Source organism: Phasianus colchicus, chromosome 1 (genome assembly GCF_987193195.1).
Source record: "Phasianus colchicus chromosome 1, bPhaCol1.hap1.1, whole genome shotgun sequence".
NCBI classification, from domain to species: domain Eukaryota; kingdom Metazoa; phylum Chordata; class Aves; order Galliformes; family Phasianidae; genus Phasianus; species Phasianus colchicus.
This window is the reverse complement of record NC_143436.1, coordinates 71,292,246-71,311,603: the sequence shown is the minus strand read 5'-3', so window position 1 is coordinate 71,311,603 and position 19,358 is coordinate 71,292,246. Positions and strand designations below refer to the sequence as shown.

The 19,358-nt window shown below is 38.5% G+C and overlaps 1 protein-coding gene across 2 annotated transcripts in view; it reads left to right on the top strand.

Moving 5' to 3' along the window:
- KIAA0930 (KIAA0930 ortholog) overlaps positions 1-19,358 on the top strand; it is a 70,092-nt gene that overhangs the window by 10,411 nt on the left and 40,323 nt on the right. For both annotated transcript variants that reach the window (XM_031597240.2, XM_031597239.2), the window contains exon 2: positions 18,858-19,003. In XM_031597240.2, coding sequence (XP_031453100.1) covers positions 18,858-19,003 — 146 coding nt within the window. The remainder of the gene's footprint in view (positions 1-18,857; positions 19,004-19,358) is intronic.

Genomic DNA, 19,358 nt, shown 5'->3' with positions numbered 1-19,358 from the left:
GAACACGTATTTTCCAAAACAAAGGAGCAAGCTTATCACAGTATGTCTGGAGATAAACCTCTGTAAACCCAGCTAGCTTCCTAAGTAAGCATAGTCCAACTTTATGCGTTTTGTAGGAATGCTTAATTATTATTATTTTTTGCTTAGTTTTAATGAGAAGGTTAGTTCTCCCTATGCAATGATGTGAATGGATGACCTGTGTTTTTCATAACAAGCGTGACTAAATTCTCTATAGTCAAAGCATCATGTGAATTGTTAGTGGGCCATGTTTTATGTGAATAAAGGGGAACTCATTTCATTCTCTTTGGTCATTTGATACTAATGGCATAGATTACTTTGTTCTGTTGCTTTTGGCCTGATTTGCCAAATATTCGTGCTAGATTGTGTTTCATAGGCAGTTTTTTCCTTTCAGTTAAAATTATAATCGAGGTAAAGACATGCGTGATGTGCTTGGGGAGTTTCTCAAATGTTCTAGGATTAGAATAACAATTGTAATGTTTTTACTTCTGTTCAAAAGCTATAATACTGATTATATAAGTATTCAACACATTGACTGTGACAATCATAGGATGAATGTGGAAAGATGATGCTTTTACTACTTGTTCCATGTTTGGCTGTTTGCGGCTGCTCCAAGAAGCTGCTGGAAAAAATTTAGGCTTAGGTTCTAAGCCTAAAATAGAAGACGACAGGTAGAATTTGAGATCCAAAGTAAACTTTAAAATTTTGTTGTTTTGCATAATAAAATGAGATTTCTAGGTATCTCCAATATAAAGAGATGGAAAGGTTTGGACTTGCTAGGCCTTCCTTCTGGAGGCTCACTCTGTTTTGCTCAAAGGCCTTGTGATTTGGGTTTGTAGTGGTACAGGAAATGTAGACAGTGCACTCTTAGCAGATTCGTATACATTTCTGTAAACTACGCTCCCTTTTGAAGGGCAGCCTGCCCTGCGTGGTAGGTTGGGCAGGAGCAGAGTCTTCAATAAGCAATATTTTACTGTTGGAAATGTTTTTCAGGCATTGCTGGGGAATAGAAGATTGTCATCTATTTGATACTTGCTTGAGGCTTTGAATCCTAAAGCAACATGAGATTTTCTATTACCATTGTTTTTACCAGATATTTCCAACACTATGTAAGGAGGTGGAGGAGTGAGTCATTCTCTAAACTAGAACCCAGTTGAAATCTAACTCAAAAGGTATGCCCAGAGAAAGAATATACCAACAATTAATGCAGAACTTCAGAGATCTGTATTCAGTGTCTGTGTTTCTATAGATTTCTTGTAATTTTGGGCAAGTTGATGTCACTCCTTGTGCTTGTGGTTCTCATGTAATAACAAGGCATTTCCTCAGAGGGAAAACTCTCCTATGATTAAAAACTTTTCTTATTTCTTATGGACAAAGGATGGGTGGCAGCTGAGCTCTGCGCATTATGCCAGAGGAGTGGAATAGTATTCCAACAGTGGAGTGCACCAGGGAAGGCATGGATCACACAGCACAGATGATCCTCACTGATTCTGAGTGGTTTGTTAGGCAGAAAGATCGAGCATGAAATGAAATGTTTGTCATGTAGCCATTGGCCAGTCATAGGAAAAAGCAGAAAATGACATTGCATCTTGTGCTGGGGAGTTCTCTAGATAAGACCTTTCTTTCTCAACTCACATGCACCTACTTGAGACCTTGCAACTGTCATGAGATAGAGGTGGTGATTTCTCAACAGGTAAATGTTGCAGTTGCTCTTGGTTTTATAAACCAATTTTTTAACCATTGTTAGTCTGGAGAGACTGGCTATGTATGTTTGGAGGGAAATGTGATGGTGGAAAAGGGACCCGGGGAGGCGGAGGGGGCAGGAGAAACAGTGCAAAAACATCTAACCATATATGCGCACCAGTGTCAGAGGGAAAATTAGTAAGTCTCTTAAATGTGTAGTCCAGTACCCTATTCTCCAGACCCCACATTTGTACACTTGTGCAGGCCTTCTAGACCTGTAGGAGTTTGTAGCTGAAGAGAAGTGTCATAAGTGTCATCCTTGAAGGAGAAATCAGGTTGATGCTGGTTAGCAATGGAAAAGGATGTTTTCAGCAGCTCATATGTTAATGGTAGGTTAAACCTCAATTAATTAAATCTGATAGTATCTTTGTAATAGTTGCTGTTTGTCTTATTGTAGGGTGCTGTCTTTAAGGCAGTTAATGTTTTCAGTTCTTTCTGACTGAAGCTAGTATGCCACTGACGTTACTAAAATTCCTCTTATTTCTTTTCTTCCCCTTTCTGTCTTTTAGCCAATAACAACTGCTTTTCAGAAATGCAAAATCTCTTCCTTCTCTAAACTGGTCGTCTTATATGTATGTCAAACATGTTGCTGTGTTGGTTTTTTTTGTTTGTTTGTTTTTGTTTTTAATTCTTGACCACAAGATGGATAGAAGTGTTGATTATCAGCTTCTGGAAGCAAATAGGCTTGTGGTTGGGAATGGAAGCGAGAATTACAGCTTCCAGTGTGAAACTGCTAAACACTCACTTATTTGCTACCAGCGCATGATCAGTGTAGGAAATCTGTTTCCCTACAAATTGCTGTTGTAGCAATTCCTCTTTGCTTCTTTCTCGCCAGTGTGATGCTAGCTAGAAGCATGCAGTAGGGAGAAGATATGAGAGAATATATGTACATGCAAACTCTAGGTAGGTTCTGCTAGAGTTCTGCTGAAAACTAATTTCCTGGTCTTATCACATGAACAACAATGGTCTGTTAGTGCTTTGACTGTAATGTTTATTGATTACGAAAATAGAGATGTTAGATGCCATAAACTTACAGGACTGGCAATGTTCAGATGGCTGGCATGATTGAGTTGGCAGAGAACAAGAATGCTGCTGTGTATATACAACATAGAATTTGTTTGTCCTGCTGTTGTCTTCTGCCAGCATGCTTTGTAAAGTCATCAAATGATGCCCCCAAAGTGGGAGTCTTTGGAGGTTTGGGTCTGTTGTTGGCAGATACTGTAAGCAGCAGTAGGACACGCATAGCCACTTGTCCCCTCTTCTGCTGGGATTGAAGTGATTGCATCCAGTGGAGTTAAGATTGCTTCTGCTCAAGGAAGAGAGCTACATCTACACAAATTTTCTGCAGCTGTGTCAGTTGAGACACAGAAATCATTCTCCATTAGTTTCTTCTGTGAAAAGATGAAGTAGTTGAATCCTCTGATGTTATCCTAATGAGTAAATTAAATGAGAACAGGCTGTGGAAGCAATGCTTCAATCCCTGCTAGACTTGATGGAAACTTGTACCCTAGAGTGAGTGAGGTTTGTATGCAGCTTCTGAAGAAGGTTCAGGTTACTTCCAGTGATTTCAGGGCATCTGATTGTTGCCAGTTGGAGTAGATCAGATGAATCTTAGCTGTACATTGGAGACTGAACTATTACATGATGCATATGATTACTATTGGATAAAAAGGCATTTGTTACTTCTGTGCATTGAATTTTACTAGCAGATAACTGTATCCTACCAATGGTGTTAATATCTGCTGTGATTACATATTTAAAGTAAGCAGCAGATCTCTGTAACAGGTGCCTTCCTTTAATGATTAATAATGACATTATTTCTTTCCAAATTTAACTTCTAAGATTGCTGTGTCTCAGTATTTCTCAAATATCTTACAGTTCAGTTTGAATTCCACACTTTCAAAGGGAATTCTGTAAGTGCTGCAGCATAGTTTATACTTTGAAGTTCTGTGACCTTTGATTCCACATTAACTAAATGTTTTCTGCAGTGGATGCAGTAATAGAACAGAGAAGACTGTTAGAAAAGGGTATGAGCTTCAGAAATACCATTTACAGGTGTTTGGGGCTTTTTTAGAGGAGGTTGTGTTTGTATTCTCAGCCATATGCAGCAGTATTCTGCAGTTAAGAATATGGAGAATATGCAAATGGAAACAGAAAACTGAGAAATAAGAAATGTGGATAAGAGAGAGACCCCCCCCTCCTGAATAATGTATAAACCATTGCAAGGAAAATAAAGGAGGGAACTACAGTGCCTGGGATCCAAACTCTAAGATTTCTTTAATGCTTTTGTGTGGGTAACAGTTATTTTCTTCTGTTATTATCATTACTTTCTTGAAATGAAGTAACAAAGAAGTATGCTTTTTTGGTAGTGTTTTCTTTCTTCTTTTTTTTTTCTTTTTCTTTTTTCTGTAACTGCTCTTTGTGGGAGTTGTTCTCCTGTTCTACAGTCCTCCCTGTAGTAATTTGACCTAGAAATGGCAGTGAAGTCTGTGAAGAAATTTTCTTGTGGTGTATTATTCTCCTTTTGTGTTTGCTTTAGGTGCATCTGTAATGTATACTCAAGATAGCTTCTGCGAATTGTTTTTCTCTTGGGTGAAATTCAATAAAACAGAAAATAGCCAAAAGGAATGGTCTGAATCCAGAAGCAGTCAGTTGCATATGGCCCGAAGAGTAACAGTGCAACTGAGAAATGCGCTGGTAGATTGCTCTTCAGCTCTGTGGATGGTCCTCAGGTGGATGGAATTGTTTAAGTTATTGCTAGTTGTCTTTTATAAATTCTGAGTACAGCTCAACGTTTATTGTTTTCATTTTCTTGCCTCTTGCTTTGGACTATCTTTCCCCTTTGTGTTATGTCTTACTAATGAGAGATAGTCCTACAGTTGGACTGAATTTCCACATTACAAAGTTGTGTGGCTTCATGCTGTAGTTGTACTTGAAGTTTTGCTTGTGAGAGCTACATTTCACTCTCATCTAAAGTTGTTAATGTATTTTCTTGTGCAAATCTGAAATCTTAATCATTGTTCATGAATCTGAGTGAGAGTCAACACTGTAACTTGTCACATTTTACAAAGAAGTAGTGATTGTCTTGAAGGGCAATGGACTGCATTCAGTTTCTCTGTTAACATGTTTATGAAGTTCATTTTAATCATTGACTTTTTTTTTTGCCAAACATTTTTTTTTTTCCTGCAAAAGGTGCATTTTGAGTAATGTTAGCAAGCAAATACTGTAAGTGAGCAAATATCAGATTTCATGCATTCCATATAAAACAGGGCCATTTGGGAACACTTCGCTTAGATGCTAAGTGTATGAATGAACTCCTCTGAAATGGTCAGGTGCTATAGCTGTTGTGATCTCATTCTTTACCCCGAAGTTTTATTTCCTTTTGGCTGGAGGCTTCTCTCATGATTTAGGTGTGCCCTCTCCATATTGCTACTTATACTAAATTAAATGTTGCTAAAAGACCGTTTGGTTCCTGGGTAATTAAGCCCCTCTCTTTGCTTTGCCCTGTGTAAGTTCACTAAAGCTGGAACCTCTTATTGCTTCTGTCTTCCTTTCAGCCTTTGCCAGGTAAGTAAGAGCTATCCTGAAGTACTGCATTATTTGGTTGTTGAACGCCTGCTGAGACCTTTCTTTTCCCAAACTGAATGCTGTGGGATTTTTCTGTGTCTGAGGATTTCCTTTGCCTTTTTTCTTTCCCCTTCCAGAAGTCTTTGAGTCCAGTACTCATATTGGAGCTCAATTAAGTCTTTCAGTACGGTAGGGGAGACTTACAATAATGGTTGCTATTTTCTTGTACCACTATTTATGTGTTAAGGAGAGTGCATGGTGGTATGATAAGTCTGGAAGATGTAGTTTGGTATTTTTCTGTTGAGGTTCATGGAAAGGAAGCAGTTTGTTACAGGTTTAAACAGTGGGAGCTGACAGGAAAAGGTAGGTAAAGAAATTGTAGGCATTAAATACAGTAGTAGGATAGCAAAATCAACTTCTTCAACAGAAACATTTGAAAATAGAGTAACCTTCAAGGCAGTACCTGAAGTATGAAATTTGTGTGGGATTTTTCATAATAATAAACTAAAGGAACAATTAGGACAAACTCTAGAAAAATCTTCTCTGGAAATGAGGGCAATGGCTAGTTATACATTGTGTAGGTAGGACTAGGTGCCAGAACCATGTTGAAACAGTTTCAGACAAAACAAATGGAACAAATCTACCACTGTTCTTTCTGTTGTTTGCTCCAAGTGTTTCTTCTGATACTGTAAATGCATCAGAAATAATTAAGCAAGCTAAATGTCTGCTGGCTGCTGATGTGGTACAGAGACGGGCAAAAGTATGTTGCAGTGAGAAATGGGGCCCAGATTAAAGCATTGTCATTGCTTTTCCTGTTGTCCAGTATCTAATTAGGAGGTGGAGAGAAGGACGCAAAATGGATTACAGAAATACTGTGATTGCATCTATTAGCATCTCTGTGTTAGATTAGAACTGGCTCATCCCTGGAGGCATCAATGCCAGGGCAACCTGGTGAGTGGCTTGTCCCTCCAGTTAGAAGGGGAATCAACTCTTTGAAAGGGTAGATAATGGCAGGACAAGGGGAAATGGTTTTAAGTTGAGGGAGGGAAGATTTAGGTTGGATGTCAGGGGGAAATTCTTTACAGAGAGAGTAGTGAGGTGCTGGAACAGCTGCCCAGAGAGGTTGTGGATGCCCCATCCCTGGAGGTGTTCAAGGCCAGATTGGATGGGGCCCTGGGCAGCCTGGTCTAGTATTAAATGGGGAGGTTGGTGGCTCTGCATGTGGCAGGGGGGTTGGCGATTCATAATCCTTGAGGTCCCTTCAACCCTGGCCATTCTGTGATTCTGTGAATGCCTGTGTTGTGAGGGACAACTTGTGTAACAAAGAATGACGCTGATCTGGTGAAAGATGATACCTCCACATCAAAAGTCAACCCCAAATCTACTATTTGTGGATGAGTTCTCCTTTTACACTGGAAACTTAGGGTGTTCAGAAAAAAATAGATTTTGGAGTTTGTTTTTTAGATACGTGAAATAATGTTAGTTTTGCCGGTGTTGAATATGTTGTAATTTCTCAGTAACCCTAAGCCCAAGGATGTGCAAAGTACTTGTGCTTCTTGAGGAGGATCTCTAAGTTCTGTATCGTCTTCTGTACTTGCACCTTGACATGTCTGCACAGATCTGCTGTGTTTGAGCCTTAAAAGCTGAATTGTTATTACTGGCCGGAGGGGAAGTAGGAGTACTCTTGGTAATACTTCTTTGTTTGTTTTCAGCTTTTCCATGATTTTAATTGTTCAGGTCTTTTTTTTTTTTTTTTTGCCTCACTGTATCTTTTTGTAAGGAAAATTATTGTAAGGAGTCTTTGACACAGGTATGATGGGAGTTCTTGTCCAGCAGAAGGCAGATCCTTTCAGTGTTCTAGTTGATTCAGTAGTTTGGTATCAAACCACAGACTTGGTTAATGGACACTGGTGATGTGGGTTGGCTTTGTGAATTTGTAGTAACACAGATTTATAGCATGGAGTCTAGACAGGGATTTCCTTGAAATTAGTACTTGTTTGGCTGCAGACAGATGCATCCCTTTTTGGATTTCTTATCTCCATCTGTTTTCTGGATGAGCATTAAGGTATCTGTCTCAGGTTTGGCTGCTGGGATAATATCGAGTCACACTTACAGTGCTTTTAATTTGCTATTAACTCTAGAATAAAGCTTTATTCTGTATGTAGTACTTATCTATGTTAGTACTACTTTGGGCTTTTTAGAAGGCAGGTACTAAGAACTAATGTGAAAAGACGTCTAGTAGATAATCAGCAGGCTCATGCTGAGCAGATTTTGGGAAGTTGCCATCCCCAGCTGTGTCCACCCTGCTACCTGCTGGGGGTGAGTGCCTACATAGCAGAGGTCGAGGCACAGTCTCTTGGTCTGTTCATAAGGAGCTCGTAGCCTGGCAAACTAACAACAACAAAAAATAATCAGCAATGCATTAATACTCTGAACCTACAACAGTTGAGGTGCAAATTCAACACCTGTTTTGCTGTCCCTGCTCCCAAGGCTGTACTTTATGGTGGAAGAAGGAACTATCAGCTACAGACAAAAGCTTCTGAATTTTTTCTAACAGCAGTTGTCTATATTTGGGGTCATGTTTGTGTACATCTGTGGTGAGAAGAGCTTCTTGCATATGTTCCTTTCTGTCTTCAGGTTACCTGCTCAATACTGGCACCATCTCAGAAGAAAATCTGTGATCCAAATACTGCCGTAGGCTATTTTCAGTAGGTGCTGTGTTAAAGAAAGACTGTAGTATTTTGTTTTTTTTCCCCAAATTTTCGTTTTTACATGTTTCAGTCAACTGATCTAGCTGTGCTATTATCTGATACATGGAAGTGTCTTCTACTTTGCAATTTATCATTCTGACACATCAAGTATACAAATAATTTGTCTTTATTCCAGGTATTATAATTGTCCGTGCTAATACTTGGAGAGAGAATTTTATGTTTTGTTCGTGACTGACTTTCATTCTCCAACTGAGAATCCTCTTTCATAATCATTTCTGCTATTTTCTTTTCCGTATTTTAATTTGACAGAAGATTTCTGACAAATGCTTTCAGACCTTAAAAAGGGCAACAGTAGTGATGCAGTAGTGATGTGAATGTTAGGAATCTTGACAGCTTGACAACTGATACACTGTGAAGAAAGCTCAGTTGTGGTGGTGGTTGTTGTGTGGTTGTTTCTTTTCCTGCAGGAAAGAGCATATGTCAAAGGTATCAAGATGTCACATTTCCTACAAAAAGGAACTGGATGGGATGGCAGTTATGAATTGAGATGTTTGATCTGTGAAGCACAAATCTTGTGTCTAAGTGGTTATTCTTTCCACTTCCCATTTTAGCGAATGGGGAGCTGGGTCTACTCTGTCCTTCTCATTGTCTTTCTTCCAGTAGCCCTCTGTACCCAAAACACTCATTTTGTTACATCTGCTTATTTGTATTGTAATGTACTGAGGTTCTTCTTTCACTGGAAGCTGGAAAGGTTAGGTTCCTTGTTACTAAAAAAGAGAAGAACTTTTTTTTTTTTGTCTGCTCATTGTATATATATCTGTCAAAAGACTATAGAGTAATTGTTACATGTTCATGGCTTTTAATACCAACTTCCCCCCTCCTTTAATTATTTCTCATGTTATGATTTTTTTTCAAATTTTGGCTGAAAATAATTGACTCAAGGAGTGCATTTGTTCCACATAGCCAGGAGTATCTGTATCAAAATAGAGCTAAAAGCCTGATTATAGATTCCATATTTTTCCAAAATATGTGGGAGCACCCATCATTTGATATCTGGTGAGGAAACTGGATGTTAAATGGATGGAATATAAATGGATTTAGTTTTCACTTTGGAGTGATGTCATGAATCTGGACTTTGTGTTGATGAAGCCAACAAAATGAAGTTAGAAAACATAAAATGAATCATACTGCCCTTTTTATTGTTTCTGTTGTGCTCCATCCAACTTTTCTCCCTTATGTTACACTTGCTGTAGTCTGGCTTACCTAAATAGATGTTGCTGTGCACTCTTTAATCTGTGTTTTTGCTGCCTGGCAAGCAAACTTGTGTTCAAGGCTTTCCTGTGTCAATTCCCTAATTGCTGATGACATCACTAGTTTCTGTTTCCCTCATGCTCTGCTTTGTCTTTTCAGAGTTTGTGTGCCTGGGTAAAATTCAAGTAGTGTTCACACAAATCTCAGTAGGGGTTAGATGTTGGGGCACTTATGTAGACTAAACCTGTAAAGAAAGCTTGTTTCTGGCCCAGTGTCATAGTCAGAAAGCTAAAAAGGGAGGAGGGGAAAAGAAAATCCAGGAAGATTATATTTTTATTTTTTTTTACAGCCTGAGTGGAAGGAATTTTACAGGCTGGAGAGTTGGCATGTCCTTCTGGTATCAGTGTTGCACTGTAAATGGGAAACAGTAATTAGTATGCTCCAGCAGCTAGGGACAGAACATGCAATCATCCCCATGTTATGTAAGCCTTAACCTGGCATGGCTACTGACCTATAGGTAAGTGACAAAAGGCTGAGTAAGGCCTTGAAATGATATCTTAACATTTGTAGAATGAGACTGAAGTAGGGATGGCGTGCATCTCTGTTTTGTCTTAGTTTTGCACTCAGAATAGCTTTTGCTGCATGTGTTACACTAGAGGAGAATTCAGAAACCATTAGGGAATTTCAGAGCCTTGAAAAGGAGGAAAAAAAAAGAACAAAAAATTCCACCTGTATGTTTGTAACTTTTATTAGCAATGCAGACCACGGGAGAAAAGTACCCCTTATCCTCTTTTCCTGAGATAGCCAGAGTTGCATGTGACCAAAAGCAAAACATTGGTGAGCAATGCTGCCCTTGCTGTGATGTTAGCCCTGTTTTCTGTCTATTGTTTTGAGGTGCTTCTGCTTCCTTCTTTATGTCTGGCTAGTTTTAATGGAAAATAAGATTGAGTGTTAGCACCTGAAACTGAATCAGTGTGGGCTTTTATTAGCACTGGAGAGTGTATAATTGCTACGTTCAGCTAGCTGTTTGCTTTAAATCTAACCCTTTTTTCCTTCTTGAAGTATATGAATATTAAAGATTCATAAACACCGTGGCAGAAGATAACTATTCTACATCTTTGTTTTTACTGCTGCTGTAAGTGAGTGTTTTCTAAAGAATTGCACGTTTGCTGAAAGTTTTTTATAGATTTTTTTTGCACTGCATCTTATCAAATAGTCAAGACTTCCTAAATGCTTAGTTTAACCTTGTGATGTAGGTATTTACTGTTCAGTTACCACTCCTGAGCTTAGTGTGTACTTGTACAAATCGCAGTCCATTTGAAATTCCTGTTTTGTACCAGAGGGAGTATATATAATACGTTGAAAAGATTATTTTTTGTGCCTGCTATATCTCATATTCTTATGTGACAGATATAAGTATGTAGCTACTAGAATGGTACTTGAGTTTAGACCAATTCAGATGATGATGGTAGCTTACAAAACCTGGCATCATCTGTGATAGGCTTTGTTTCTATTCAGTAGATCTTTAGCATTTCTCATGATTTAGTACTTCTTATCCAAGCTACTTTTCTTTGCATTAAAAAAAAAAAAAAGCGAACAATCGTTCATTTAATTTATGGGAAAAAGTCTCTAAAATCATTTTTAATGGAGAAACTCAAGCCTTTGAGGGAGGGGTGAAGTACTACCTTCCATGAATGGATGTATTCAGATATTAAAAGATGCTTTCCATTTAGCTACTATTTCTTAGGTGTTTTGATACTCTGATTTTGTTCTCTTTGTTGTTTCTTCCTCAGGGAAATGAAGAATGGGAATTAGTAGTTAGCCAATTAGTAGAGTAGAAGAAAATAAGATATTATTACTATTATACACAGTTATAATACCACATGAAAATGTGACGCTTAGAAACCCAAGTTCTTTGGTTTTCCATGGTGTTTATACCTCATGTGCTTGCAATTGCTTGGAAATTGGAATTAGGTTTTAAGGTTAGAAGTATTTTATACAAAAAGAGTTTTGTCTCCAATTGTTAAGTCTGTTTTGTTGTCTTTGAGTAGCCTAATATGTGCTTGGTTTGTACCTGTTAGTGTCAATATGCAAATGGTTATCTGTCACAAAGCAGTCTGAAGAATATTTTGGTGGTGCTCTGAAATAAAATTGTCAATTTACTGTTGGCTGCTATTGCTGATCCATTCCTGTGATTACCAGCTAATGTCCTGTGAGCTGCAGGGGGAGTTTTGACTTCCTCTGAGAACGTTCGTACTCTAGGTAGCTCTTTGCTGATTTGGCAGAAGACATTGTAAAAGTTAGTTTTTGAAATGAGCATTCTCCCTTTTTCTAGTATTCCCTCATCAAGACTAGCTGTATGTATTATGTGAAATCGGTGAAAATGGGAAAAGGAACTTTTTTAAATGATAGATGAGAGTCAGAAGTCAGGTTACCTCTCTCAATTCTGTTAGATATTTTGATAAGGTTTATTATGTGGGAGCATAGTTATTCATGGATGATTCAGAGTTGAAAAGAATGTGTACTCCAAAAACACAGATATTCGGAAAGTTTAATTTGCATGAATTAATTGTTGCACTAGGCAGAAATGAAGAGCTTCATTATGATAAACAAAATGATGCTGCATTAAAAAACATTGTATTTCTTATTTTCTGGGGAAGTAGGTGGCCAGTCATAGTTGACATGTGTGCTGTGCTGAAGAAAGTACTGAACCATGATTATAAAGATGAGATATCTGAAGTTTCTATCTGTTTAGGTGTTTGGAAACTGTGCTATGTTGTAACCATAGTCTTTTATTTTAACATTTATGACACAAATCTATCCCACCCCATGAAAGCACCAGTGGCTAGGTAATGGTATGGTTATGGGGCAGGGAATCTATAACTCCTAAAAACCATCTGCAGCAAATGTCCCTGGATACTGGCAGGCAGTGCTTTGATTGTACGGACTCTTTGGATGGACTCTGTATCTAATTATATGAATAGAAGTATTTGCAGGGTCTAGGCTGTCAAGAGAAACACAGGAGCAGTGGAAGACCATTGCTATGGAATGTCAAATATGTTTTAAGGTTGTATTTTCATAGTGGGAATAAAAAGGTTTTATATTTTTGGCATTTTATTCTTTTTTTTTTCCAGGGTGATAATTCCATCAATTTGCAAGTGGGGGACAAGATAGGTATGTGATTCAGTTGTCAGATATTTCATGGTTATGGCCATACAGTCATGGTTTGACTTCACAGAATGTTTCAAAGTTAAATCTCTGGTGTGGGAAGGAAGCTTTCACTGAGAGAGGTAAACTGTGTTTGGTTTTTAGAATATAATTGCATCGTTTTTATTCAGTGTAATTTGTCTAGTCAGCTCTGAGTCATTTCTTTGCTTCAGAGAATTGAAGTTGAATCAATTGAAAATAAGCTCAATTTCTCCCAGTCATGAGCATTTTGGTCTTGTTATTTCATTTTTCACGTGCCTTCACGTGTCAGCAGTAAAATGTGATGTGGTCCTTTGTGTAAAGAGGGAGAGAAACACATTTGTATTTCATCCAAGTGGCTTCTTGTCTACTTCTAGCCTTTCAGTCAACTACGTGCTGTGGCAACAGGCTTTGAATTTAAGTTGTGCACTGAAACTATGTATTGATCCTGAGGCTCATAGTGGGTATCTGCAGTTTATTTGTGCTTTGTGAAGGTGAGAAAAGAGAGTTGTAGTACAATCTCTTGGCAAATAGGGTACAGCAGCTGCAAAATCAATTGGCCTAATTTTCTTTCTTGGCTTTCTAACATTGATGACCCAATGCTCAAAGCTTAAGTTTTGTCAGCTCCCATATAGATATACTGTAAACCAAATACAAAATAAGTATTGCTGTAAGAGGCTTAAGTAGATGTGTATTTGAAAGTGTGGTAGTATGTTCTTTAAAAGTACTTGAAAAGAAAGGGAAAAGCAGCGACACTTCTATCTGATCTAGATTGTCTTCATTCAGCTTCAGACTAGTCTTGATCTTCTCTTTATTCACTCTATGTTAGTAGAGGAGCATGTGGTGTAAATGTTAATTAGAGATGAAAGGAAAAAAAAGAATGTTCTGCTTATACTCTCCGTATTACCTTAATGGATGTGTTTGTGCAACATGTGGTAGGGTAGGGGAACAGTTATCTCTATTTTGAAGTAAGAAAAGTGGCATGCTGTCTATGGCAGAGAAGGGAGGATAAGCTATGCTGTCTGTCTTGTCCCTGTCTCTGCTGTTACTGTGCTGCCTTCCTTTTCTAGCTGGAGTTGTGCCAGAGAAACTTAACATTGAAAGTATGTTGTCTTTTCTGACAGATTTAGGACTTCTGTGCTTGCAGAAGCGTGCTTCTTGCAGTGCTGTCACTGCAGCTGGTGTTCATGGAAGTGCTCATTTCACAGCACAACTACTTCTGAGAGGAATATGCTGCAAGGCTTTGCTCTGGGGACCTCAGTTTGTAGTGTGTTCCCTCTATGTTGCCTGATTGAGAAGTTGGGTACTAGCAAGCTTTTGAATGCCCGTTGAAGTCTGTATGAGGTCAGACTCAGTGGTTTAGATGTTGGTTTTTCATGGCTGCATGAGTAGAAAACTGAACTTCTGATTTAGTGATGATCTGAGGTGCTGGCAATTAACACAAGACAAGGGACATCCGTTCTGATTTTATGCAGTTGTAGTTTATTCTGATATCCAAAGGTAGCTTTTTAATGTATGCAAAGCACTTCTCATTTTGTCCTGACAGAATACTTCACCAAACTCAAAACAAAATTAGTGTGAATTGCTCAGAACTCATTCCAGGGCTGCAATGACTGTGACAAAATTAGATGAAATGAGTTTCATGATGTTTCACAGTTGTTTCACTGCTCATGGCAGTCTGGAGTAAAGTACAGTAAACCCTGTCTGCCTTGAAATTATTGCTTCTCTAAGCTCAGAGTGGTACATGCTGAGCAAAAAAGATGATTATTCACTAAATGTGAAACTGTCTTCTATTCCTTTGAAGCAAAATAATATACTGGAGCATCTCTTTATCCACTGACTTTTTGGAAAGCATTAATTTAGGAAAAAAAAAAATTGAGGTCCCCAGCTTATTATGTCAGTCTGGAGTCAGTTCCCTGGAATGAATGTTCAATATAAAAATCTTAATAGGTAAAAATGATTTATTTCATAGCAGCTGGCATAAATCTTGTTTCTAGTGAGGAAAAAATCCATGTAAATGAATCATTACAGTAAATGGTTGTAATTAGGATTTATTCATTTCAAAGGTCTCATAATTATATAATCAACTTCTTGTGTATTAAGATTTATAGTTTCAACTCTTAATTCCATTTTATTCATTTAGAAGCAGAATTTGTTGGGGGAGGAGTGTTTTGAGAAGCTACTTGCTCTCAACTAGAAATGGAAGTTGGTTCCTTTTCAAATGCTGTCTGATTCTGGTGTTGCAGAAGGCTCAAATTCTCCAGCAAAAATAAGCCTTAGCATTTTGAACTCTTCAACGAGCTGGAGTCATAGCTTCCACCCATCAGCTTGACAGTCCTACACATGTGTATGTGTACATCTGAACAAACCAGTGACAGACCAATGTGATAGAAAGCTGTTGCCAACTCGGGATTGTCTGGACTATTCAAAATGCTCTCTCCTTTTTATTTCAGCCTTTGCTGAGCGGATAGAAGTAGTATTGAATACTGTAGTGGAGGGTTAAGGTCAGCAAACCAACTGAGAGTTGAGTCTGTCTACTTCTTTAGTGGCTGGCACTTGATGGGGTCAAAACTCCTCTGAGCCCTGCCATCTTGCACACAGCTGAGGCTCCTTGACAGATAGCTGTGAAGGTCCTGTGAAACTGTGAAAAATTAAGGCCTCTTTCCTGTTCTCTTTATTGAAAAGAAGAGTTTTCTTTGCTTGGCCACCTCAATGCCATTACCTAAAACAATTTAAAAAACAGTTTCAAAGTTTCTCCTTAGCAGAGATGGAAGGCTTCAAGTGATACAATGAAAATTAACGTCACACTTGTAAGGATGTGGCTTGCTTTGAAGATCTAATTGTTGAAGGCAAGACTGAATGGATTTATTTGATCTGTCAGTTCATGGCTTGAAATTGGAATTGATTTTTTTTTTTTTTTTTCCCCTCTGAGCTTTAGGAAGTTAGGATTGCAATTACAAATTTTCTTACTTCCTTTTCAAAGTTAATGCCATTTAATAGAAGATTGTAAAGGCTAATTCTTCATGTGCTGCTCCCCATGCTTCCTGCTTCTACTAAAATTAAATAAAAGCAGCTGTACTGCTGTGGTTTGACTCTTCTCGTCTTCAAGAAAAGTCCTCCAGCCACTGCAGTCAGAATCGCTGGAACATCTTCAGGCCACTTTTAATGATACAGTAATGTCTGAAAATGTTTCTGAAGTCTGGAGGACAGCTTTCTCCAATCTTTTGCAGATCGGATTTTGAACTGAAGGCTGTCCAACATTGCTGTTGGGATTTTCCCCTGCATTATGCTGCAGTGCAGAAATAACTTCACTGCCACAGCGCTTCTGTCCTCTTGTTTTCTGTTTAGACTAATAAAATACACTGAATTAATTTGTTCTTCCTTCTCCAGCAAGGGTAGGAGAGCACATAAAGTCTTGATATCTTTCTCTGTTCTGCCATTCTCTTGCATATATTAATGTCCTGCTATTAATGATGCTACCAGCAACTCATGCAACCACTTCTCAGAATTGTGCAAGTACTATCAGAATCTAAAAATTATTTAACCCTCATTTATAATATTGAATTTAAATAACATGATTCTTCTCGTCTAAGGGGAAAGTAAAATTTCTCACTGGTAGGAAAACTTTTCATTGTAAATTTATCGGTGTCTTGTTTAGGCTTATTTTGTTTGCCTATGTGTAAGCCAAAACTGAAGTATTGTACTTCCAGGCATAGGTTGTCTTCAGTTGTTTGTTTAAATTTCGTAGACTTTTTTTATCTCCATTTTTTTCCTAAAACTCTATATGAATTCGGGGCAATTTTTTTTTCCTCTATTCTCTCCTCCTGCCTCACATCCCTCCCCTTTAATTAAGGTTCTGAATTTGGGTACTCAAAACCCATGAGATTTAGTAAGTTTTTTTGAGACCATTAATGAATCATGCTGATGCATGCCCTGTTTCCTACTCTTCGCTAAATATAGAGGCAGGACTGGGTCACAGTGTCCTCTGGTGTCACTGGTATCACATCAATCTTCTTAAACAAGGTTAGCTCCATCTTTACAGCTGTAGGGATTTTTGCCTTCCCTATTACTACTGAAGAGGCTGTTCCTGAGGCTCATGGCCTGAATGCTTTGGAGTAGGCTGAATATCTGAAATATACTCCTTACTTCCAACCTACAGATACATGGGTGGGTATTTCAGGGCTGCTGGTCCTTGTGTCAGCAGTACATCATTAAGCCTGAATAGCTCTTCTGTCGTCTTAGCATTTATTTAGGAATATACTAAATGATGGTAATTCTGTCTTTTCTCAGCCTAGCTGTGAGAGTCTCAAACACACCCGAGACTCCTGTGGATTGGTAGGATCCCAAATGCAGCTGTTTGCCATGCAGTCCTGTTTACTTGTGCCTAGGGGAAGACTTCAGATGGAGAAGGAGCACAGAATCCTGGAGTTGAACTCTCCAGTGCTAGATGCACCTTCTCTACTGGAGAAACTAAAATACAGTGTAGACTTTATTTCACAAGTGCACATCATGCTCTATGCTGGCTTTAGTAATCACAATGACTTCAGCACAGCTATGCAGATAAAGCAACTGCAGCTTGGCCTGAAAGTAGCCTCAACTGGAAACTTTCTCTCTTGGTCTTTTGCTGTTCTTTCATAGCCTTTTCATTAATACTTAGATATAATCAACTATTTTCATTAATACTTAGATATAATCAACTATATACATATTTTTGAATATTATCCTTCATGCTGTTGATTAATATAGTCTGTGTACGTTTCATCAGTGAAATTTCATTTTGTTTTCAATATTGCTTTTGGATGTAGTTGAAAAGATGTAAAATAAATAAATAAATAAATTTCTTCAGTCACTCATTTGTTTGCTAAAAAATTTGAAAGTCTAATGTCCTGCCCACCAAAGTTATTAAAGATTGGAGGAAAGATTTGGCTTACAAATACTGCACTCATAATGAAGTAAGAAAATGTGCTGAGTTATGCTCGTGGATGAGAAGGTTGATTGATTTGTTTCATAAAGCCCTGAAGTTAGCCACCAGTGCCTAAGAAAAATCATGTTCATTGTTGTGGTATGTCAGCTTTCTTTTGCAATTGACTGAAAAATCTTTTAAAGCTTAATTCACGTATCACTGTAAATAAATGTCACTTATGCAAGGCTCATCTCTCTGCAGCAGCATTTAATATGCTCAGTGTACCTCTAGGAGTGGAATGCACCAATGGAAATAGTTGCTGGGCTGGGGAGCATCACATGTACAAATCTGGCAGCCATTGCATAGCTTTTGGGGAAATGAGTTGCTGTAAGGGATAGTTGCTCTGGAGGCTGTGCTGTCAGCCACATGTGTACACGTGTGCACAGGTCTTGTATGTAGCCAATTTCAGGTTTTTCTGTTTCTTAGCCATGTAGGATTTCAGTGCCATTCTCACAGATTTCAAAGCAGCCAGTGAGTGGCTAACAGCTGCACTTAGCAAGTCTCCTCAGGGAGTCTCTGACTGGGCTAAGCAGTGCTGGAGAATTTCAGCTCCATGTCACCAGATGTAGACCTGAGATTTCTCTCTGTGTGAATGTTGGTCCTTAATGTGCAGACATTGTTGCAACTCTGTCATACTGCACTTTAGCTGTTTTTATTATAATGAACTATGTTGAACAGTTTCACGAAAGGTGAGGTCACCTTTGCTGTACCTCATTTTCCTGGTGAGAGACCAACTGCCATGTTCTTGATACTGTAATTTTTCCCTCTCCTTGAATAAGACTTAGTGCTATCTTTCTTTCCCAATGTTCCCCTTCCCCTCCTTAACTGGGGTTCATGACTTGAAAGCACCTTGTTTTGTTGGTGTAGAAGTGATTCTTGTTCCTGATTAAAAAAGAAGTTACAGTAACTCCTGCATAGGTATGTTCTTGTTGCTGTGTATTGATTTAAGGAAGGACAGCTGCTAGCTTCTGAGGGATTAGCAGCGCTCCTTGAGAGCATACAATAAATCTGCTGATGGATTCATGTTATTATCCTGAGTGTATATTGACAATATGTGTATTTGGAACTATTCCTTTAGTGCTTCTGAGAAATTCTGGCTCTCTTTACTGGTCCTGTACTTCTCGGTAGTACAGGCATAGGCAAGACATGCTTGTTGGCCTTGATTTGTGTTCCTCATGTAGGGGAGCAGACGGATTTGAAGAGGATGATTTTGGTTGACCATAGCCAAAGATGGGCTCTGAATTTGTGCCAAGTAGTGGCTGTGTTGTGCAGTGGAGAAGATACTACTTGGGGCTGTACAAGTTTTTCTTTTTTTCTCCTGCAGTTGGGCTTGACTACGCCATGCAGTGTCACATTAGGCTCAACCAAATATGATGTTCAATGACTCTTATTTCCCCTTTCTTTTGTGTCTCTCTTAGGGTGTTTCAAAGATGACCGTATCGTATTCTGGACTTGGATGTTTTCCACATATTTTATGGAGAAATGGGCCCCCCGACAAGATGATATGCTCTTCTATGTCCGTCGAAAACTATCCTATGTTGGTGATAGTACAGATGGGAAAAAGGTGAGTGAGTAATGATACGTACTTTAACTTGGGAAATTTGAGTTAACATGGTATTTGGTGTTCTGGAGAACCTAACGCATCTGAGGAACTACAGACCAATGATGAGGAACTTCCAGATTTGCCTACCATGAGAAACTGAGCAAAGCTGATCCATAGGGTTAACATTGTGAAGTTTTAAATGAGCTTCACTATCGTGGGCTTGGAGTTTGTATGTCTTTTGGGAAGCTTTTGTATTGGTCTGCCTGCATTTATGGGAAAGGGAGGGTACACTATCATTTTCCTTTTCATTGATAATAATTAATGAATTGAGAGTTGAAATCTATGGGAAGGTAGGAAAAAAGAGGAGAAAGATCAT